At 40.9% G+C, this 25398-nt stretch overlaps 1 protein-coding gene across 1 annotated transcript; it reads left to right on the top strand.

Moving 5' to 3' along the window:
- On the top strand, positions 1-20790 carry CD160 (CD160 molecule). Its single transcript, XM_043876302.1, is given in 6 exon segments — positions 1-83; positions 3443-3581; positions 11262-11478; positions 18710-18784; positions 18787-18828; positions 20783-20790. Coding segments are annotated over 6 exon segments (564 nt in total).
- The last annotated feature ends 4608 nt before the right edge of the window (positions 20791-25398 follow it).

Raw genomic sequence — 25398 nt, 5'->3', positions numbered from 1 at the left:
ATGGTAGAGTTTGCTGCAGAGCCAGGGGACTTCCTGTCATACTGGGTCCCTTCTGGCACAGGGCCTGGCCCAGTCTTGCAGAGGTTAGAGTTTCTCGTTCTCAGACCAAGGCTCTTTCTACCAAAGTACACAATCTAGAGTTTAGGAATAATCGCCGCAGTCTCCCCGGCCATCAACAACCAAGGAGGAACAGAACAGAATAGAAATGGGTGAGGGGGTCATGAGTGAAGAAATAAGGTCAGTCGCCCACCCCCTCACCTCTACGCATAGGACCATTTGACTGCCATCACCCCTCATCGCCCTTGCTCCCCCAGCCTCCCTGCATCACTCCTGGCCCATCTTCCCCTTCATCCTGAAGCAGCTCTGTTCTCTGTCCTGTGCTGTGCTTAGTCGCTCAGTCATGTCTGACTCTTTGCAACCCTATGGACTATAGCCCACCAGGCTCCTCTGTCCATGGAATTCTCCAGGCAAGAATACTGGAGTGGGTTGCCATGCCCTCCTCCAGGGGATCTTCCCAACCCAGGGATCGAACCCAGGGGTCTCACATTGCAGGTGGTTTCTTTACCATCTGAGCCAAGACCCAGTAATTAGACTGATTGTGGAATGTGGCCAAGGAATGAGCCCAGGACAGGAAGGCGTTGTCTGGAGAGTCAAACAGCAGACTCAGGATTTTTGGAGTCAGCAGAAGCAGGCCCACATAGATTAACAGGCCCACCTGGAAAGTAAAAAGTAAAAGCATAGAGAATAAAGACATAAAAATGCCATCACTTAGTCTGGGTCAGGATGCACCCACGAATCAATTTTTGGCACCTTCACAGCTGAGGAAAAAGAAAGAATAACCTGGTAAGGGCCTTCCCAGAGGAGATTGACCCCAGATCCCAATGTCTTTATCAGGACCTTGGTGTCCTACTCCTAAACAAGTCTTCTCTCAAGAAAAGACTAGGCACCTTACTTTATACTTGAGGGCACATTTTGTCCTTATATCTTCAAGATATTAAGATATTCTAATTTCAGTCTTATCCTTATAGTAAGCTACCAAGTGAAAAATCTTTGTCCCTCAAGGTGAAGAAAATAGAGTGTTTTTTCTCAGCCTTTTCAGCACCTTAGTCTATTTCTAACACACACACACACACACACATACACACAAAAGACAGGAAAAAGAGAAAGTGGTAGAGAAGGAGGTAGAGGAGACAGAGAAGAAAAGATTTCACAGTGGGAGTGGAGGAGGAGGAGAAAAACAGAAAGACCCGTGACTGCTAATAAAGAACTCATTCTCTGGCGTTAAAAGACCATATATAGCAGTAATGAGGGCACCAGCAATGACAGAAGAGGGGGATGGGGTTTCAACAAAAATGAAGAGCAAGTTGAGGGCTGAGAGCTCAAAGAGCTTTCACCAGAGCCCCCAGCCTGAGAGCAGGAAAGAACTTCTGTCCTGAGGTAAAGAGGCCCACTGGGGACCTGGGGTCTGGGAGCAGGGATGGGACAGTCGACAGGACTGGTCAGGCAAGGTCTTGAATGTTCTTTGCCCTCAAGAGCCTGGGAAGAGAAGTGTCCCTCACACCCATGAAGCCGGCGTGCTCAATCTTCCCCAGGAGGCATTCAGGGGTACACCCTGTCCTGACAATTTCCTCAAATGGGAAGGAACCAAACTGTGTGTGCATGGGAGGGAAAGCCAGGTGAACTCCTTGAAGTAACTGTACCTGACAAAGTCTAAATTGCTTATGCAGTTCTAAGTCCTCCAGGCTCCTTTCTTCTGTTCAGTCTTGAGGAATGAATGACAAAGGGTCGTTCTTATCAATAAAAAGGAGATAGCAGAGGAAAGTTACCACGGCTTGAATCAATTCTCCTCTGGATCCCAAGCCCAGCCTGGGAAAAGACACTAGGCTCCATGGAGCTTGGAGCTGGCCCTGTGAAGTGCCTTGAGGGGAGCTCACATCCCAGATGTAGGCTCTGGGGGTGATGCAAACAAGGGGGGCTTTGGCCACTGGCATGTTTCTGGCAGAGTAAACCTGGAAATTCCGGAGTGAAGATAGTGGTTTGGAGATAGTTCTCCCCAGGTTCCAGAGTTCTGCACTTTAGTGGGAAGACCCTTCACCTAGGAATCAGGAGACCTGGTTGCCTCAGTTTCCCCACAGGCAAAATAAGGAGCCAGTCCTGCAGGACCTTTTAACTGGGGAGTGCATGGATTCACTCATGAGATCGTGAATTAGGGAGAAATGTTACATTTTTATCTTCACCAATCTCTAGTTAAAAATTAGCATTTGCTTCCATTATGAATGTAGGCAACAAACCACATTAGAATTCGCCATCAATAGAAATTAGTTATTTACAAATCTCTTTAGAGTTGTTGTAGATTTTTTAATATGTCATATACGCTCATCACTTCTGTTAAATTACAATTGTTTATTTAGACTGATGCTACTTCCAAAGAAACCCATACACCACTCTATCACACATTCTTCTAATGTTTGGACAACTATTTTTATATAATTTGTTTCCTTTGTTATTCTATATATTTTATGAATTTTTAAACGTTATTTTGAGAAGAAGATCCACAGGCTTCACCAGACAACAGAAGTGTTGATAGCACGTTTATGTTAAGGTCGAGAAGCCCTGCTCTAGTGTGTTGAGAGGGGTCAGAATAGGAGGCCTGAGAAAGCAGACAAGTGATCCAAGGGTCTCCTGACTGACAACTCTGCCTCTACCCTAAGGAAGTTATGGTGACTGATGAAATCCTGTCTCTGGGTCTCAAGCATTATTTTCAATGTTGTGGGAGATCTGCAAACAGAGGTGTTTGTGAAGTGGATTGCTAACCTTCCAGCTCCTCTGAGAGGCTAGGTCTGGGCTTTGGGAGAGGAGAGAATGGAGTCTCTTCCTTACAATCTTGTCCCCACCAGTAACAGTCCACATGTACCAGAAAACCTCGGGTACAGCTTCACGTGCCATTTAATCATCACATGCCCATGATGCAGCTTGAAACACAAGAGGAATGTGAGCCTGATTTAGGAACGTGCCTTCCATCACAGGAAGCTTGCATCTGAAACCAGGACTCAGCCATCTCCCATTTGAAAAGGTCAGGGAAAGGAGTCCATGCCCTCTGGCTGCGGCTGAGGTCACTCCATGCTGAGAGTCCACAGGCCCTAGGCAGCCAAGGGAGTTCAGGAAACCCCGGGAAAAGGCCAAAAGGTGAGGGTGCCAGTCTGGTGCCAACCTAGTCAGCATCCATGTCTTTGCCCGTTCTGCTCTGTGAGGGAAATAAGACTTGTCCCCACACATGTGGTGGACCCAGAATGTCCCCAGACTTCCCGCCCCACCACTTTTCCTGCTATTTAGTGCCAGCTGCAACTCTAGTACAGGCTGTGACCCCAGGACCCATCAGGCCTGCATATCCCCACCCTAGACCTCTGCCCCTAGTTTAGGTTTTCCCGGGTGAACCCGCAAGCTCCACCCCGCGCCCGGCTCAGGGGGCCAAAGCCTGGGCTCAGGCAGGCTTCAACCGGAAGGCAGCGCCCTCTAGCGGTCAGAGTGCAGAAACAGCAGGGCTCTGCCTGCATCACACCAGGATGCTCACAAGCACCAAGGTGACTTATTCCAAGAGCATCCTTGTCCCATGGACACCGCCTCCCCACAGCCCTCCATAACGGCCCATGACAGACTTACACGCTCTGCTCCAGCTCGGCCCTAGGCACCACGAAGCCCGGTGACTCTTGTATCACCTCTGGCAAGCCTGCCAGACTTGTCTGCCGCTCTCTTCTTGGAAGCAGTCCCTGCACTGCCCCCTCCTGTCCTGCTGCACCAGTCCCTTAGGGAACGTGCCTGGAAAAGGGATATGACCTCAGTATCTCACAGCTAGCTAGTGCAGAGCCAGGTTGTTTATTCATCAAGTCCTGTTGGACTCTTTTGCGGCCTCACGGAGGGTAGCCTCCCAGGCTCCCTTGTCTGTGGGAGGGGAGGGGACAGTATTCTCCCTGTCCCAGGCAAGAATACTGCAGTAGGTTGCCATTTTCTTCTCCAGGGGATCTTCCCAACCCAGGGATCGAACCTGTGTCTCCTGCATTGGCAGGCAGGTTCTTTACCACTGAGTCATGAGGAAAGCCCAATGCAGAGCCAGGTCTGGAAGCCAAATCTCCCCCAGTCCACTCACCACCCATAAGGCACCAGCAAACATCTATCAAGGCCTAATTCCACTGTCACCTTGAAGCCTTTCCAGATCCCTCATCTAGAATTTCTCCATCCCTATTCCTTGATACACTTTACAACCTTATTATTGTTATCAGTCCCTTGTGTTGCAGCTGTTCCTGAATGGCTGGATGGGTGGGAGAAAAGAAGCAAATAAAATTCCAAGAGAAAGACCTCATAATTTAGGAGTTAGAATCCTTGCTCCCCTACTTAGAAGCTGTGATTTTAAAGTGGTCACAATGCCTAAGCCTCCATGTGCTTTAGCTCAAATGACAAATTTTTAAATAACCATAATACCTCAGTGTTTGATAAGAACCAAACACAGGTCTTCCCTGGTGGTCTAAGAGGCTAAGAACCCACCTGCCAACGCATGGGGCATGGGTTCAACTCCTGGTTCAAGAAGATTCCACAGGCTGCGGAGCAACTAAGCCCCTTCGCCACAACTACCAAAGCCTGTACACCCTAGAGCCGGTGCTCAGCAACAAAAGAAGCCACCACAATGAGAAGCCCACACATCACAACTAGAGAAAGCCCACATAAAGCAACAAAGACCCAGCACAGCCAAAACTTTTTAAATTCTTTAAATGTAAAGTTAACAAAAAAGAACTAAACACCAGTCATGTATGTGTATGTGCTTGAGACACTGTAAATTGTCTCAAATGTGAGGAACCATTAAAAACATAATCATGGTTAACATTTTTTGAGCCCTTACTCTATGCCAGGTGCTATAATATATGGTTTACACAGGTTGCTTTGTTTAACCCAAACAACAAATCTGGGAAGAGAATATTATCATCACCATTTTATAGATCAATAAACTGATTTTCAGAAAGACTTAAAAACTTGCCCAACATTATACAGCTGATAATTGTCCAAGCTAGATCACAAACCTGTCCTAATTCTACAGGCTGCATTTAACCACTAAAATAGTTTGTCTTTGCATTTTAGTTATCTTTCTGTGCCCTATGTTGCCTGACACATCATAGGTGTTCAGGTTTGTCAAAGATATTCATTTATTAAGGACTTAGTGTAGTGCCTGTCCCAGGAGCCTAAGAAACTTACTTGTCACACAAGTAAATTTTGGGATCAAGAGTTGGACACAAGCTGCTGGACTTAACCACATCCTTTGGTGGAAAGAATCACTGCAGTCCTTTTTATCTTTCTTTTCCAATCAGATAATGCTTGGTAATGAGACCCAATGGGCTTTCTTGGTGGCTCAGTAGTAAAGAATCCACCTGTAAGGTGGGCCCAACTTTGATCCCTGGGTTCAGGAAGATCCTCTCCAGAAGGGAATGGCTATCCACTCCAGTATTCTTGCCTGGAGAATTCTATGGACAGAGGAGCCTGGTGGACTATAGTCCATAGGGTCCCAAAGAGTCATAAGTGAATGACTAACAACATTACATTTTTAATATCCTGCTGAATTGGTTTGTTATTTTTTTCTTTTGTATTTCCAGGTGAATATTTAGTACTTTCACATGAATAAGTGAGATTGGCCTGTAGACCTTTATATGCTTTCTTTTAGGATTAGAAAGTGAAAAGTCAAAGTGTTAGTCACTCAATTGTGTCCAGCTCTTTGCAATCCCATGGATTGTAGCCTGCAAGGCTCCTCTATCCATGGAATCCTTCAGGCAAGAATACTGGAATGGGTTGCCATTTCCTTCTCCAGGGGATATTCACCACCCAGGAATCAAACCCAGGTCTCCTGCATTACAGGTGGATTCTTTAATGTCTAAGCCACCAAGGAAGGTATTAGTAAAAAGAAATGAGATTTCTTCCTTCTTCTATGCTGCCAATTTGAATAGCATCAGAATCCAAAGTAGTGCTTTCTGAAAAGATAGTACCAAATAATACTCTCAGTTTTTCCCATGGTTATTTGGCCTTTTAGGTTTTTTCTTTCTTTTTGACTCAGTTTTGGTTATTTGTATTTTATAGAAATTTCTGTTTTTCTAACTTGTCAGCATACAATGCTAGAAAAATACCCTTTATAATTTTTAATTCCTTTGATATTTATGATTATTTTTATTCCTAATTTTTACTTTCTTTTTCCTTTTATTCAACTAGTTTATCTTTATTTTATTGTGTTCCCCACCCCCTTAGGGACATGGTCTGAAATTTAAAGGATAATTAAGAGTTTACAGGCAAAGAAAGAAAGGAAAGTATCTCTGGAGAAGTAAACATCATGGATAGAAATATACAGCTGTAAAATATCTTCGGGGTATTGAAGGGGACGACAGAGGATGAGATGGTTGGATGGCATCACGGACTTAACGGACATGAGTTTGGGTAAACTCCAGGAGTTGGTGATGGACAGAGAGGCCTGGTGTGCTGCAGTCCATGGGGTCGCCAAGAGTCGGACATGACTGAGTGACTGAACTAAACTGAACTTGGCTACAACATCATGATAAGGGTAGGACAGTGAGCAGGTACTAGACTTGGAAGAAATCTCGCCAGTATTATTCCACTGTCACCTCATTTTTTCATCATACCCTCAAGAGCCAAAGACCTGATGGGAACATCCTATTAGTCCAATTCCATCTTTCAGAGGGTGGGGAAAAGGTGTATCTGGTCTTTTGGGCTCCTGGAAGGAAATCAGGGCTCTGCCTTCTACCAACACTCTCACAGGGAGATAATGAGGGGAGAAAGGAGGAGCAGCTGGTTCCATCAAAAGATACTATTGAGTAGCCACAAGAATGACAAACACCCACCACATGGAGTCACTGAAATCTTTCAACTGGGGAGAAAGCCAGGTTCAAATCTGTATGTTTGTTTTTTCAATATTTAGAAGTAGGCAGCCTCCTCACTTACAAATGAGGAAATAAAGTTCAGGGGAGGACCTGAGACAAGCCAAGCAAACATTCATCAAGAGTTGAAATCAGGAAACCATAAACAACATGAAAAGACAACATATAGAATGAAAGAAAATATTTGTAAATGATGTGACAAGAGATTCATCTCCAAAATATACAAACAACTCACATCAGTTCAGTTCAGTCGTTCAGTCGTGTCCAACTCTTTGCGACCCCATGAATCACAGCATTCCAGGCCTCCCAGTCCATCACCAACTCCCGGAGTCTATTCAAACTCATGTCCATCGAGTTGGTGATGCCATCCAGCCATCTCATTCTCTGTCGTCCCCTTCTCCTCCTGCCCCCAATCCCTCCCACCATCAGGGTCTTTTCCAATGAGTCAACTCTTTGCATGAGGTGGCCAAAGTACTGGAGTTTCAGCTTCAGCGTCAGTCCTTCCAATGAACACCCAGGACTGATCTCCTTTAGGATAGACTGGTTGGATCTCCTTGCTGTCCAAGGGACTCTCAAGAGTCTTCTCCAACACCACAGTTCAAAAGCATCAATTTTTCAGCGCTCAGCTTTCTTCACAGTCCAACTCTCACATCCATACATGACCACTGGAAAAACCATAGCCTTGACCAGACGGACCTTTGTTGGCAAAGTAATGTCTCTGCTTTTTAATATGCTATCTAGGTTGGTCATAACTTTCCTTCCAAGGGGTAAGCGTCTTTTAATTTCATGGCTGCAGTCACCATCTGCAGTGATTTTGGAGCCCCCTAAAAATAAAGTCTGACACTGTTTCCACTGTCTCCCCATCCATTTCCCATGAGGTGATGGGACCAGATGCCATAGCTCAATATAAAAAACAAACAAAACACCCCATCAAAAAATGGATGGAAAATTAAATAGACATTTCTCCAAGGAAGACATACAGATGGCCAAAAAGCACATGAAAAGATGCTCAGTGTTACTAATTAGTAGAGAAATGCAAATCAAAACCACAATGAGGTATCACCCACACCAGTCAGAATGGCCATCATGAAAAAATCTACAAAAATAAGTGCTGGAGAGGGTGTGGAGTAAAGGGAACCCTCCTACATGGTTGGTGGGAATATAAATTGGTACAATTGTTATGGACAACAGCATGAAAAGTCCTTAAAACATGAAATACTGAACTACCCTATGATCCAGTAATCCCACTCCCAGGCATATATCTGGAGAAAAACATACTTCAAAAAGACACATGCAACTCAATGTTCATGGCAGCACTATATGCAAAAGCCAAGACATGGAAGCAACTTAAATGTCCACTGACAGAGGAGTGGATAGAAGATGTGGTACATATTTACAATGAAATATTACAGTAATTTAAAAAAAAACAATGCCATCTGCAGCAGTGCAGATGAATCTGGAGATTGTCATACTGAATGAAGTAAGTCAGACAGATGTCAACCACAAATTGGTACTTGCCATTTACCTCTACAAGGATTAAATCATGTGCTGCTACAGCTGCTGATTTTCAACACCCCCTGAAAGGGGTTCAGGGAGGAGAACAGAAATGAGACACTGTAGACTCAAGGGAAAACTGGTCTTCCTAACTATTTAACAGATAGTAAGATATTTTCAGGAGTCGATTTTATGAGTCCAATTTTTGTATCTCCTCAGATCTAGGAATGCACTAAAATCCTTCATGGTGACAGCTATTCTTCATGACTAGCAGAAACCTTCACGAGACAAGCGGAAATCTTCTGGAAAAACATGTGCTTGATTGCATGTATTCTCTTCACCAAAATAACTTATTTTCCCTGCCTCTTCCCCCCTGCCTCTTTATAGAGTAGTTCTCAAAGAGCTATCTGAGGTGCAGTTTCCTGGGTTGCAGTCCTCATTTTGCCCCAAATAAAGTAAACTCACAACTGTCACAACTGTGTATTTTTTTTGAGTCAACACAGAGAAAAACAAATACCATATGATATCACTTGTATGTGGAATCTAAAAATAAAAATGGTACAAATGAACTTTTTTTTGATGGTTAAAGGCAATTAATAAAGTATTCAATATTTATTCTTGATATCTTAAAAATTCAATAAAATAGAAATAAACATATATTCCTTAACATAATAAAATAGCTAGCACAATGCTTAATAAGGAAACAATTGAAGAATCCCCCATTAAACTAAGGAAAAAGACAGGACTCATTATCACCACTATTATTTAATATTTTCTGAAGATATCAGCCAACACAATTAGACAGGAAAAATAAATCAGAAATATAAAAATAGAAAATGAAGCAATTATCACTGTTTACACATAAGATGATTATATGACTAGAAAATCCAAGAGAATCAATGAAAAATTATTAAAAACAATAGAATTGAGTAAGAGACAGTAACTGGGTATGAAATTAATATATAATCATCATTGGTCTTTTAGGTGTGAAAAACACTGAAGAGATAAAAGATATAATGAATGATAACAAAATTAAAATGACAAACATAAAGGATACAATGGGAAGAACATACATTTTCAATAGTGACATAAAATATAAAATACTAAGAAATAAACTTAAGAAATGGACAAGACCTTTATTTTAAAAACTTCTAAACATGACTGACAGACACACATATCAAAACACAAGACTTTTAAAAACGGTAAGGAATATCATGCTCTTGGATGAAATAAAATCAGTGTCACTGGAAGCAACCTAGATGTCCGTCGACAGAGGAATGGATAAAGAAAATGTCATATGTATACACAATGGAATATTATTCAGGCATTAAAAAGGATGAAATAACGCCATTTACAGCAACATGGATGGACCAAGGACATCAACCCTATAGGAGATGAGCAATTTCACAGAAAGGGATAAACAAATGTCTCTTGAACATATAAAATGTGTTTAACCTAGGTCATGATAAGATAACTGTAAATTGGAACTGTATGAAGACCATTTCTCACTTCTCAAATTATCATGTTGTTGGCATGGGTATGAGGAAACATTTCGTATGTTGCTGGTGGAAAGGTATGCTGGTGCAACCTCTGTGGAGGACAATATGGCAACTTTCTCAAAATTGCAAATACATATACCCTTTGACCAGCAATGCCATTTCTACAGATTCATCGTTAGCAAAATAATGCATGTACAAGGTAGGGTTTAGGAAACCTACATCAGACTAACCAAGTGAGGTTGCTGCTGGAAGCAGGGAGATGGTCTTGGATCTCTGTCAGGCCTAGCGTAGGAGATCCCCTTGTGCTTTCAGGAAAAGTGAGGCCAAGGACACCAGCAGAGCCAACATCTGCTATTCCTGGGGCTGCTGACAACATGCAACAAGCTGATGGAGAGGCTGCTGTGCCCTACCCATTCTTCTGGCAATTGTGGACATCTAGCTTCATGGTGATCACAGCCCATCGAAAGATCCCCAGAGCAGAGACAGTCATCAGGGAGAATCCTGGGTTCATGAGGGATGGGACCCATGATTTTTTTTTTTCCTGGTGGGGAAGAAAAGGACCCATTTTTCATGACACTAATGAAAGGGTGAAAAATACAGTTAATGTTTCTTTTTTTTTTTTAAGAACTAATACTATTGCCCTTCCCTTTCTTTTTTCTTTTTTAAGAACTAATACTATTGCCCTTCCCATCAGACAACTGTCTCTGCTATATGTTGCAATACTATTGCCTTTCCCTTTCTTTTTTCTTTTTTTTTTTTAAGAACTAATACTATTGCCCTTCCCATCAGACAACTGCCTCTGCTATATGTTGCAAAAAAGCCTGGTAATCTGGCCCTTAGGCTCTTATATACTATAAATTTATAAAATCCAGGTTTGATATCCAGATATTCCAGTATTTGTCAACTTTAGCAACTACTTAACTACTCTGTGCCTCAGTTTATCTGTAAAATGGGAAAAATAATACCAGTCTCTAGGCCTATACCATAAATATATACAAAAGAACTTTTTAATAGTTAAAGGGCCTACAGAAGTTCAAGTTGAAGAACAGAAATAAAATATAAACCACTTCAGAATGAATGAAGAACTGGGATTGCAGACCTCCCTCAGATACAGGTATAGTCTATAGGTTACTCTTCTAACAGGGTGGTATTCAGTGTCTAGGGAGCAGCCCCATCTCTGCCTCAACATTTTTATGTGAGTGGATTTAGTTAACCATGTATATACCTGTCTTCCACAGCTAACACTTTCCTTCCTATTCCAGAATGAATGCACACCCTCAGCTCAACTTCCCAGGAGGGAAAGCAACTCTAAGGCTTAAGAAAGAAGAGACTGAGGTGGGAATAGTGTTTTTTGTGCAAGGACAAGTTTTGAGATTGTTCCCCTGAGACAAGCTTGAAGCAACTGAGACTTAAATAGGATCCTGGGAGAGATGGTATTAGTGAAGTATAATCTCAGTTGGTGTTCACCATAAACCAAGCTATTCCATTGGACAGTGAGACCTACCAATGTTGTGCCAGAAGCCGCAAGCTGGATATCCACCTTCAGGGCCATTTTTGTCTATGTGAGTCATAGCTGAGCTTCTGATATCATCCCAATGCCACCAGGTGGGATAGTGAGCAGGGTCAACAGTTAGAGACAGAAGTAGTTATTTCAGGTCCTGGCTAGGCAGTAACCTTGCAAAAAGACTCCTTCCCATTACTTAGATCCTTTGCCATCACTCCCATTGGCAAATACTGCCTTTCCTCAAAGCATGGATACAAAGGTATCTCATTTGGTCTTTAATTTATAAATGGATAGGTGTCTTGAAGAGCATTTAGTCATAAGAAATAGAAACCTGGACTTGCCTAGTGGCACAGTGGCTAGGAATCCACCTGCCAATGCAGGGGACATGGGTTTGATCCTTGGTCCAGGCAGATCCTACATGCTGCAGGGCAACTAAGTCCATGTGCATCAACTACTGAGCCCACAATCTAGAGCCTGCAAGCTGCAACTACTGAGCCTGTGTGCTGCAACTACTGAAGCTGGTGTGCCTAGAGCCTGTGCTTTGCAACAAGAAGCCACAATGAGAAGCCTGTGCACCACAATCAAGAGTAGCCCCGAAGAAAAGAAAAAAAAAAAAGTAGCCCTGCTCATCACAGCTAGGGAAAGCCCACATGCAGCAACAAAGACCCAGCACAACAAAAATTTTTGGTTTTTTTTAAAAAAGAATAAATCTTAAGAACGTTCATCAGAAAAAAAAAAAAAACTATTAAAAAAAAAAGAAACAGAAACCCACTCAAATTGTCACAGATTTGGGGGGCAGGGAATAATAATAAGTACAGCAAGCCCTCATGAGTTCTGGAATCAGCAACCAGAAAACCAACAGAACCCGAGTTACTGCCTTAATCTTTTCAGGGTGGCAAGCCCTCTCATCTCTGCACATTTCCTGCGTGTAGGTTCCCCTGCTTTGTTACTACTTTGTGTGCATGTGTGCAGTCGTTTAAGTCGTGTCCTACTCTTCACGACCCCACTGATCATAGTCAGCCAGGTTCCTCTGTTCATAGATTTTTCCCAACAAGAATACTGGAGTGGGTTGCCAGGCCCTCCTCCAGGGGATCTTCCCAACCCAGGGATGGAACTACCGTCTTTTGCACTGCAGGCAGATTCTTTACCACTGAGGCACCAGGCTTTAGCACAGCCTAAATATGGGCACTCCAACTTCAACTTTATATATGACTTCCTCCTATTCCCAGACAAGGGAGCAAGTCTTCAAACCTGTAAATTATGTTCTAGTTAGAATTCTATACCCAACCAAACTACCAGTTAAACACGAGGAAAGAATACTCAGTTTGACACACAATGACTCCAAAAAAAAAAAAAAAAAAGGTGCTTCAGTAAACCAAGAAAGTGAATCAGTACAGCGGATAAAATGGGATCCAGAAAATGAGAAAATTAATATGGAGAAGGGGAAAAAGAAATTCTAGAATGAAAAAGGGCCAAAAAGGGTAATTAGTTGTGAAGAAAACAAATGATAGAGGGCTCAGAAAGATCTCTAGGGGGTGAAATGGAATTGACGGATCATCTTTCTGAAGGTCTATGAGAGATCTGATAAAGATATGGATATGGAAAACTCTGCCTGTTCAAGATAATCATCATCTCCAGGAACATGAAATTTCACAAAAGGAAGCACAATTATAGCTCACAATTTGGCTCTGTAATAAATAATATTTACAGAATTCAAATTATGTAAAAATAAAATTTGTGATATAATGATTTTTGAAAGACGCAGAGAAGGGTAGAGGTTTAAGAGAACTATACCCTCATTTTCTGTAACACAAAGTCAGTAGACAATGTCTAAACTTTATCATTAAGAAGTGGCAGTCTTAGGGCTCTGGTTAGGAATGTGGTAAAACACCTCAAAGAGTTGACAGTGTATATGCCAATAAAATGGACAACTTGGAAGAAATGGACAAATTCTTAGAAAAGTATAACTTTCCAAAACTGAACCAGGAAGGAATAGAAGATCTTAACAGAGCCATCACAAGCATGGAAATCAAAACTGTAATCAGAAATCTTCCAGCAAACAAAAGCCCAGGACCAGATGGCTTCACAGCTGAATTCTACCAAAAATTTAGAGAAGAGCTAACACCTATCTTACTCAAATTCGTCCAGAAAATTGCAGAAGGTGGTAAACTTCCAAAATCATTCTATAAGGTCACCATCACCCTAATTCCAAAATCAGACAAAGATGCCACAAAAAAAGGAAACTACAGGCCAATATCACTGATGAACATAGATACAAAAATCCTTAACAAAATTCTAGCAAACAGAATCCAACAACATATTAAAAAGATTATACATCATGACCAAGTGGGCTTTATCCCAGGGATGCAAGGATTCTTCAGCATCTGCAAATCAATCAATGTAATACACCACATTAACAAATTGAAAGATACAAAACATATGATTATCTCAATAGATGCAGAAAAAGCCTTTGACAAAATTCAACATCATTAATGTAAAAACTCTCCAGAAAAAAGGAATAGAAGGAACATACCTCAACATAATAAAAGCTATATATGACAAACCCACAGCAAACATTATCCTCAATGGTGAAAATTGAGAGCATTTCCCCTAAAGTCAGGAACAAGACAAGGGTGCCCACTCTCACCACTACTATTCAACATAGTTTTGGAAGTTTTGGCCACAGCAATCAGAGCAGAAAAAGAAATAAAAGGAATCCAGATAGGAAAAGAAGAAGTAAAACTCTCACTGTTTGCAGACAACATGATCCTCTACATAGAAAACCCTAAAGACTCTACCAGAAAATTACTAGAGCTAATCAATGAATATAGTAAAGTGGCAGGATATAAAATCAACACACAGAAATCCCTTGCATTCCTATACACTAACAATGAGAAAACAAAAAGAGAAATTAAGGACACAATTCCATTCACCATTGCAACAAAAGAATAAAATACTTAGGAGTATATCTACCTAAAGAAACAAAAGACCTATATATAGAAAACTATAAAACACTGATGAAAAGAAATCAAAGAGGACACAAATAGATGGAGAAATATACCATGTTCATGGATTGGAAGAATCAATATTGTGAAAATGACAATACTACCCAAAGTAATCTATAGATTCAATGCAATCCTTATCAAGCTACCAACAGTATTTTTCACAGAACTAGAACAAACAATTTCACAATTTGTATGGAAATACAAAAAACCTCAAATAGCCAAAGCAATCTTGAGAAAGAAGAATGGAACTGGAGGAATCAACCTACCTGACTTCAGGCTCCACTACAAAGCCACAGTCATCAAGACAGTATGGTACTGGCACAAAGACAGAAATATAGAATCAATGGAACAAAATAGAAAGCCCAGAGATAAATCCACGTATCTATGGACACCTTATCTTCAACAAAGGAGGCAAGAATATACAATGGAAAAAAGACAACCTCTTTAACAAGTGGTGCTGGGAAAACTGGTCAACCACTTGTAAAAGAATGAAACTAGAACACTTTCTAACACCATACACAAAAATAAACTCAAAATGGATTAAGGATCTAAATGTAAGACCAGAAACTATAAAACTCCTAGAGAAGAACATAGGCAAAACACTCGCTGACATAAATCACAGCAAGATCCTCTGTGACCCACCTCCCAGAATATTGGAAATAAAAGCAAAAATAAACAAATGGGACCTAATGAAACTTAAAAGCTTTTGCACAACAAAGGAAACTATAAGCAAGGTGAAAAGACAGCCTTCAGAATGGGAGAAAAGAATAGCAAATGAAGCAACAGACAAAGGATTAATCTCAAAAATATACAAGCAACTCCTGCAGCTCAATTCCAGAAAAATAAATGACCCAATCAAAAAATGGGCCAAAGATCTAAACAGACATTTCTCCAAAGAAGACATAGAGATGGCTAACAAACACATGAAAAGATGCTCAACATCACTCATTATCAGAGAAATGCAAATCAAAACCTCAATGAGGTTCCATTACATGCCAGTCAGAATGGCTGCTATCCAAAAGTCTATAAGCAATAAATGCTGGAGAAGGTGCAGAGAAAAGGCAACCCTCTTACACTGTTGGTGGGAATGCAAACTAGTACAGCCACTGTGGAGAACAGTGTGGAGATTTGTTAAAAAACTGGAAATAGAACTGCCATATGACCCAGCAATCCCACTTCTGGGCGTACACACCGAGGAAACCAGAACTGAAAGAGACACGTGTACCCCAATGTTCATAGCAGCACTGTTTACAATAGCCAGGATACAGAAGCAACCTAGATGTCCCTTGGCAGACGAATGGATAAGAAAGCTGTGGTACATATACACAATGGAATATTACTCAGCCACTAAAAAGAATATATTTGAATCAGTTCTAATGAGATGGATGAAACTGGAGCTCATTATACAGAGTGAAGTAAGCCAGAAAGATAAATACCAATACAGTATACTAACACATATATATGGAATTTAGAAAGATGGTAACGATAACCCTATATGCAAGACAGAAAAAGAGACACAAATGTATAGAACAGACTTTTGGACTCTATAGGAGAAGGCGAGGGTGGGATGATCTGAGAGAACAGCATTGAAACGTGTCTATTATCAAGTGTGAAACAGATCACCAGTCCAGGATGGATGCATGAGACAAGTGTCAGGGCTGGTGCACTGGGATGACCCAGAGGGATGGGATGGGGAGGGAGGTGGGAGGGGGGTTCAGGATGGGGAACACATGTAAATCCATGGCTGATTCATGTCAAAGTATGGCAAAAACCACTACAATATTGTAAAGTAATTAGCCTCCAACTAATAAAAATAAATGAAAAACAAAAAAAAGAGTTGATAGTGGTTGTCTCTGGGGATAAAAGCACACTATTATTTTTTATGAACTTTCACATACTATCTTTTTGACTTTAAGAAAAATAGATCTAAATTACACTTCAGTTCAGTTCAGTTCAGTCCCTCAGTCGTGTCCAACTCTTTGCGACCCCATGAATCGCAGCACGCCAGGCCTCCCTGTCCATCACCAACTCCTGGAGTTTACTCAAACACCTACCCACCCCCAAACAGAATCTACCTACAATGCAGGAAACCTGGGTTTGACTCCTGGAAAGATCCTCTGGAGAAGGGAATGGCAACCCACTTCAGTATCCTTGCCTGGAGAAGTCCATGGACAGAGAAGCCTGGTGGGCTACAGTCCATGGGGTCACAAAGAGTCAGACATGACTGGTTGACTAACACTTCACCCCAAATAAAAACCTATCCCAGAGCCTTTTAACAAATTTTTTCATCATCACCTACAGTTACTAGTTAATCCAAATTTTCTACTTCAGCCTAAGGGAATTTGTTTTCTTCCTAGCTTTCTGGTGTCCTCCCATCTGACCTAACTAGCTTAACATTCAGCACTTCCATTCTCTCCCTTATCAAACTTTCATCTCTACTGGCTTCTGTGACTATTTTCTGGTTTTTCTACCTTTCTGGCTGTTCTTTTCTTTCCTCTGCCTGTTTCCTCCTCCCGCCTCTCAAACATGAAAATTCATTCAAGACTCACTCCCCACTCCTTCAGTCCTTTCTACTCTCTCTCCCAATTTCTCATCCACCCTCATGATTTAAACCTGCAACACCCTGTAACTGACCCACAAATGAATTCTAACCTCTTTCCTAAGTTTCAATTTAAAAAATCAATCCTGACAACTGGACTCCTTGTTCTTGAATGCTCTCCCATTTCCTCACTCAAAATCCTATCTCTGAGACCATATTTTTGTCCATGATTCAGTCATACCCTTGGTTCCTCCTTTTTCCTCTTCCCCTATCCGGTCAGTAAGTACTAGTTCTTTCCCACATTCATTTCTTTCTTTCCAAAGGTGTTTTCCAGGTCTTCAACATCTCACAGTTAGTATAGTCTCCTAAGTGGTAAACCTCAGATCTCAAACCTGCTTATGTCTTTTTCAATATTTAACCTCCTACACCTACCTCAGGGCCTGGCATTTAGCTACTGCCTAATAAATAGTCCATCATCTCTAAATACGATCTCTACCTCTAATCCATACTGCCACCAGACATCTAAAACGTAAATCTGTACAAACTACACACCATTCAGAGTTTTGATGGCTTTTCACTGTCATGCGGCAGTGAATTAGTTTAGCCTGGCCCTGGAGGTGCTCTAAGAAATTTCATTCTACTACTTAAGTGAATACTGTTCTGGTTAATCTCCCTAATGGAAACTCCTCTTTTATTCATCTGAACAGATTGATTGCATATCCCAGGCACAGTGCTAAGCCTTGGAGAATAGAATGGGAGTATAAGGAAGTCACTGTCCTTACAATCCAGTACTTGTGTTGTCCTAATACGGCTCAGAGGTTAAAGCGTCTGCCTGCAATGCGAGAGACCTGGGTTCGACCCCTGGGTCGGGAAGATCCCCTGGAGAAGGAAATGGCAACCCACTCCAGTATTCTTGCCTGGAGAATCGCATGGACGAAGGAGCCTGGTAGGCTACAGTCCACGAGGTTGCAAAGAGTTGGACACAACTGAGCGACTTCACTTCACTTCAATACTCCTTAAGTATCTCTATTAATACTTGCGATGGTTCTCCTTAAGATAGAAAGCCTTTCTCATCCTCTCAGCATACTTAAGTACTACAGTCAGTAAACATGGATGCTCACCAAATGTGGAAATAAGGTTCTTTTTGGAAGGTGAAATAAGCCAAAGAGGTAACAGATAATACCAATAAACAATGTCTACCATGTACTGAGTGTTTACTGTGTGCCAGGCATTGTGCTGATATATTATTTCATTTAACTTTCATGGCCTTTTGAGGTAGGCAGTATTCTTGTCATGTGACAGATCAAGCTCAAAGGTAATCCATGTTAAGTTCACTCAGCTAGTAAATAGTGGTAAATAAAAATCCAGACCTATTACAAAACCCAAGATTTTAACTTAGACTAAACTGCTTGACTCACTCCAGAAGATGGTTTTCAAATGAGATTTGGGGACACTCAAATCTAAGGTAACTAAGCTATTTTAGCTGTCTCTCTGGCCTTTAGAGTTCCTTCAAGGTAGGCCGATTTGCATCCCCACTGTGACACACATAGATTCTATATTTATGTACTGTTGCTTAAGTACGTCATCATCACCACCCACAAACGTTAAAAAATACTTATGTGGGCAACTAATTATACTGAGAGGTATCCTTGGAGATCATGAAAAAGATGTCCTGAGATTATACAAAAGGAGGTATTAATTTTCAAAACTTTCTCCTGATCCACTGATTCTCTTCTCAACTGCAGTAATGGTACTGAAACATAGAGGACACCTTGAGTTTGGCCACAGTAAATGTGTTCTCAGCTCAGGTTTCCTGAGAGAACAGTCTGGATGATGCTGTTCACCAGCCTGGTGACCCTTCAAGGTATGTTCAGAAGGGCCTTAAGCGCCACAAGAACTGAGGGTGCTATACCTTGAACATCTTGATTCCTCTCCAGGAGATGAGTGGAAAGGAAGTCCAGAATGGGACAGTGGAATGCTCCCCAGGCCCTGGCTGTCCACAAAACAGTATGAGGGCAAAACTGGTCCAAATGGACTAGTGACTTCATACTAACTAGGGGAGGTAGACGAATCAGACTTTCCATTGGGTAGGAGGTCACACCTATGAGAGAAAGCCTGTGGGAGAGGCAAGCAAACACCCCTAACTTACTGGATGAACAGAAGGCTACAAGTTGAGGCAACAGATGTTTGGCTACAGTGTGAAGATAAGAAAGGCAAGAAACAGACTTGGTCTGGAGGTGGGTTTTAAACAATGCAGCTCTTAAGCAAAGGATGATGGCCAGTCTGAGTACATAAAACACTTGTAGTTGAGTCCTCTGAGCATCAACGTAAATCAGTTTTCCCTATTAAATAAAAAAAGACACTGGCATTTACAATGGTTTACCATTTCATGTCTGCATAATCGGTAACTGATACAGGTTTTTGCCTCTCTTTGACATTTTTAATTTCAAGCCTATTGAGGCCTTCCTCAGTAGAAAGTAATACTTCCTTACTTAAAGTATTACTTACAGTAAGTAATACTTTCCAAGTGCTACCAGAATGCAAGCTCTATAAATATGGTAAGGACTTTGTCCTTTTTACCCCAACAAAAAAAGTATTAGGCACATAACAGGCTCTTAATAAATTTGTTTAAAGAATTTGTATGATGGGCTAGGCTTTACAAGGTGCTTCTAACCTCACACAACCCTTTCAGGTAAAGATTCCCTGATTACTCACCAGCAAATATGTATAAGGAGGTTAAAGGTTGCCCCAGGGCACAGGAATTAATACAGGACTGTCTCACTCTAAAATCTGTGCACTCAGTGATCACCTACTACATGCTATGCAATTTCTCTCTCAACTCCATCACCACTCTCCCCATTCTGAGACTGCCTCCTTCCATTTCCAGAAACAGGACCACCTAACACTCTTACTTCACCCCTTAAGCTAAACTATCAAAAGAAAACAAAGACCTAATGTGTGCTCCTTGGCAAGCATCTGCCAAATGTAAGTCTATGCCAGTTTTCAGGAGGAAACTAGTGAATATCACGCAGTCTGACCCTTCAGACATAATTCTTTATTGACTCCAAATCCTCTCAGGTGGCTATTTCATTGACAAAATAAATTTTAATTATTCATACAGATTAAAAACTTTAAAGAGGAAATTTGTTTTAGCCATACAACCTACTACCATTTATTACTACCTCTGACTCCCAAGTTATGCTAGAGGAAAAAAAATCTCTACGCTCTTTTCCTTTCTCCAGCCAAGTGAAGAGAATGAACTTTGACAGTTCATCCCTTTAATCCCTCTCCCAACTCAAGACTCAGCAGAACTATGGATGTGGTAGTGTTCAGTAAAACAAAAACACACATTTTCTCAGACCCAGAGAAATGACTAGGTCAGGTTACCATGTATACAAGTGACAAAAATGAGGGAACTTTCCTGGATCTCTATGCCTCCTGGAGTTCATGAAGCTAATTTCAGTAAGTGTCCCTGTCCTTTCACTGTGCCAGGCATTCATTGCTATACATGGAAAACGTACCTTGAAATTGAATGGCATCTATTTCTTCTTTCATTGTCCTACCTTCCAGCAAGGAGAGATCAAAGGTAGGCTGCTTCTCCACTTCCATCAGGATCATGCAGATTTCACAAGATCACAATTGCAACTTTAAGCAGTAAGACATAACACATGTAAGACTTTCTTCCCTCCTTTCCTTGTCCATTCCCTCCAGTCATTAAGGGTCTATCAAACACACATCCCAGGATGAAGTACATCAGGTATTTTGTTGCTATTCTTAAGTTTGTAGCATAATACAAACCTTCCTTTTTCTTTCTACAGCTTTGTAAGCTTTGTGCCAGAAGAAATTTTTTTGAAAAGCTACAGCAAGAGAAAACTGACTTTCTTTAGCTTGGTATCTTTCACATCACAGTATGCAGAGAAGGAAATAACTGGGAACAGGTGAAGAGAGGCTAAATATGCCAAGAATATGGGAAATATAAGATGGGCAAGTAAATCTATTCCTTCATCTCCCCTCCTCACTACCAGAACAAAGCTAACTTTCTTCCTACCTTGGGCACCAGTAAACAGTGCAGCTCACACAAAAGCAGTTGGTATACAGTTCTCACTCAAATACTGGCTAAGTATGTTGTGTTTTTGTACCCTGGAAGAACTTTTCCTCTATGCCTTCCGAACAAAGTCAAATAAACTAGCAAGTCAAACAAAATGAGAACACCATTGTTTTTGGAAGAAATTTTATTTGACACTGTTAAGGGAAGGTAGATGAAACAAGCAAACACAGTTAGGATAGGAAAAGAACGCCAGACTCAGTAACTGACTCGGCAGAAAATGAGGAAACAAAGAGACCTTTGTGTTGAACAGCATCCATGTAGTGGTGCTGGAGAAAGAAAAAGATTTATTTGTGTAGGCCAGGTGCACCACAGATCCTAATTGTCCAGCTTCAATGAAGTATACTTGTCAACCTCTCTGATCATTTCTCTTTTTAAATAAACATCAAAGCAGTATTTGCAGCCTTTTCTTTTCTCCCTAAGTTCACAAATCCTCTTGTCTCTCTTTGGACAGATAACCTCTTATCATAGTTAAACAGAGAGGTGGGGGCAGGATATTCCTGATAGGAGGAACTATATGAATAAAGAGGTGGGAACACAATTCAACTGGGGCTAAATGGCAAACCATCAAAGGGAAACAGACACCTTACCTGTGATCCTTGGCCAGGACCTGCAAAATGGGAGAGCTAAAGTTTATAGGAACAGAGGGAGAAAGGCTGAAAACAGATGGGTTAAGACCTTTATTAGTGAACCTCAAACTAAGGATTTTGGATTTTGTTGTCTCATGGAGGTAAAAAGACTAGGCATGAAGTCAAAAGGCCTGAATTCAAATTCTGACTCCGCAACATACAAGCTACGTGTCTATGTGTCCTTGGGCAAATGAAGTTTTGAGATACTATTTCTAACTATTTGTATCTACTTATCTGTAAAATGGCATATTTCCTACTTTATCTTCTGTTTCCATAGGATTCTTCTGAGAATCAAATGAGATTCTGGATTTTAAATCCAGAATCACTGGAATTAAACCCAGAACCACTGGAATTCTGACTCTGAAGTCTCCAAAGCTTTCTCCACTATAGTATACTCACTTTAATCTTTATTGACCTGTTTTATGTACTAGTGCTGTTCTTTTAACTAAATTTTAAGTTTACATGAGTGGAGATGTCTTATACTTTTTTACTATTCAAAGACTCTTCTGAAACTACTCCATATTATACAATCACTGGAAGTCTCACAAAGAAGCCATATCCAACTATAGAAAAAGTTTTTATCCATTGTGCTGTGCTAATTATAGCCTACATAAAAAAAGTCTGCAGAAAGGACACATGATTACTGGCCAAGTTTATCAAGACATTCAAGAGCATTAGACTACTAACTCTGACTTGAACTAAGCAGAATAAACAAAGCCAACAGTAAGTCAGGAGTCCCGCTTCTAAAGAATTTATTTATTCTGCTTATTTCAAGACAGTTAAACAGAAATTTGAAATACTTACAACTTGACTTTCAAAGTGTATTAATACCACTGATTTCAAATAAGCCTATAAATTTCCATGCATGAATAAGTACTTTTCTGGACATACATCTAAACTTCAATCTATATGAGTGATTCATAACCGAAGGAATTTGAACCTCTGTAAGGCCATGCAGTTACATAAGAAATCTGTATAAGTATTATCTCTAGCATATCTTACAAATAAGTATATACTTCTCTTCAACTGGATGTAGATTCTTGTGTGATTAATAAAGACAAATTGATTTAAAAGCATTACTGAAAGCACAGCAGCTTTTTGCTGTGTGTTTTTTCCAGCAAAAGATACTAAAACTACAATTACAATCTTGTTGGGAGGGAATCTAATAATTTTTGGACCTCAAAAATGATACATCTTATTAGAAAAGGAATCATAAGCTTACATTCCATGATTTATAGATATTAAGTGTTTCAGGTGAAAGAGGAAAGGTAACATATGGACTCTACTTCTGGGGACACCTTAAGTGTAATTCGGCAAAACACAAAGTTTACATGTAAAAAATTTGAAACTTGAGTGCCTATAATTCCACTTATCTGGCAGTATATGAGAGATCAAAATCTCAATAATGTCCACTGGATAAGACACTTTGATCCTCTCTTGATCCTGGAAAAGATTTCTGGTTGTACACTTTGTATTCTACACATTCTATTTTAAAACCCATGGCACAGCCTGCTGGAATGCTGACATTACTGCAACTTACAATTCCCCGCCCCCAACAGGACGGACACCTGTGATATGTTCACCTCAGTGTTCCCCAGCCTTTTTGGCACAAGGGACTAGTTTCATGGAAGATAATTTTTCACAGATAAGGGTGGGGAAATGGTTTCAGTATGATTCAAGAGTGGTACAATTTATTATGCCTCCATTGATCTGACAGGAGGCGGAGCTCAGATGGCTATGTGAGGGGGACCAGTTGTCAATACAGACAAAGCTTCGCTTGCTCACCTGACACTCACCTCCTGCTGCGTGGCACAGTTTCTAACAGGCCACGGACTAGTACCGATCCATGGCCCAGGGGCTGAGAACCCCTGGTTTACCCCACCAAATATTTCCCCTAACTCCCTACATCAGAACTTATGCTAGATTCATTTCGGAAATTTTCAGTAACAGTACTCTCCCCTGCTAGTACCCTCAAACTCCCAAATCTCCACTGGTAAATTCTTACAAACAGCACCTTTATCTTCCTATTTCTCTACCACAGAGACCAACGTAATTTTCCCTAGCAATCAAATATCTATTCATCAGCCCTGCTCCTTCTCCTAAATCCATCTTCCTTCACAGACGTCAGTGGCCTTCTTAGATCAGCTCTAAAAAATCAACTCTGAGGTGGTGTCTCTCACTTCTCTAAACCCCAGAGGCTGTTTTGTTGCTGTTCAAAACAAACTACAATCCCTTCCTGATTAGTTTTTGTTAAGTACTCATATACCTGTACTCCTTGAGAAACAGCACTTGGACACCAAGAAGAATGAAAGTGAAGCACACCGAAGATCATGTGAGAAGTCAATGTCATCAATAATTTATCAAGAAAGAAATTTTAAAAACAACAGACAACTGTGTTAGAGTTCACCTAATTATAATACAGGAAAAACAGGTAATGAACACCCTTTCCTCGAAGCCATTTATTCTCAGCCTTCAAAAATGATAACCAGACTTGTAGCTCCAGTGAAACCCTTTGCCACATACCACGTAACAGGATGCCTGCCCAAGCCAACGGTGCCCCATAATAGAGAAGTACAGAGACACATGGGCCTAAGGCAGGTACAATGAGGGAATCAGACTGTGAGGCTCCAGCCCTCTGCTGCATCCCTGCTCACTTATCTATTTCAGTGCCCACCAAATCCCTTCTTCCTCTAGTGTGAAATGTGCATATATGCATGTGCCTATGGACACACACCACACACACATGTTCAATATAAAGACATAAACAAGGAATTTTTCTAATAATTATTTAATCCAAGTGAGACTTGTTGAGGGGGAAACAAATTCTTCTCACCAAATCTTCCTTCTAACTTGAGAAGTAACTATTGGACCAGACAGAGTATTGCTTAAGGAAAACATTTAACAAGTATCTGCTCATTTGTTATGCAGCAAATGTTCACAACTAAGGAAGCTATTTGGACTCTCCAGGTTTCCCAACTTTTCAGAGAACTGGCAATAAGAGGAATTTTGAGGGAAAATTAATTGTTAGTACCAGAATTATTCCTTCTCTCTGTTGAATGTTCATCACTTTGCCCTGCCCACCCAACTGCCCAATTCTAATTCATCTGAAAACTACCCAAGAAGCAGTAATCACTCGGAGGCCAGCCTGGAGCTGACCCACATAACTTTTTTTTTTTTTCCCCCACATAACTTCTTAACTTTCAAGTCTACCAATCTCTAGGAAGTCTCTCCTAATTATGTGCTAACAAAGTTTTATTTCCTCTTATTTCAAATTATAATGAAAAAAGATTAAGGAAAAAAAGACATTTATGAATGAGAAAACAATCTGCTTATCTCTGCATGGAACTCAAAGGGTAGGTCACTTAGTACAAATGTAAAGGCCTCAAGTCTAATGCCTAAGATTTGAAATTGCAAGTTTCTTCTATTCGCTTTGATAATGAGGGAAAGCTGAATCATCTCTCCTAGTAAGGCTGACTCCAAGTAAGGTTCCAGTTTCCTGAGTCTGTAAACCTTCAGGCTGTAAAGGAATGAACATCTGAAAAGTCTTCTGCTTTGGGCACTATATCAAACTGTGTTTGGATCCATAATCATGTGGCCCAATTCTTTATACTAAATCTCTATACACATGTACACACACAACCTTATGGTTCAGCTTCTCTGGAGAACCCTAAACACTCCTTACCTAAATTAACCTGGAAGT

Source organism: Cervus elaphus, chromosome 20 (assembly GCF_910594005.1).
Source record: "Cervus elaphus chromosome 20, mCerEla1.1, whole genome shotgun sequence".
Lineage (NCBI taxonomy): Eukaryota > Metazoa > Chordata > Mammalia > Artiodactyla > Cervidae > Cervus > Cervus elaphus.
Note: the sequence above shows the minus strand (reverse complement) of the source record. Positions and strands in the feature narration are given on the sequence as shown.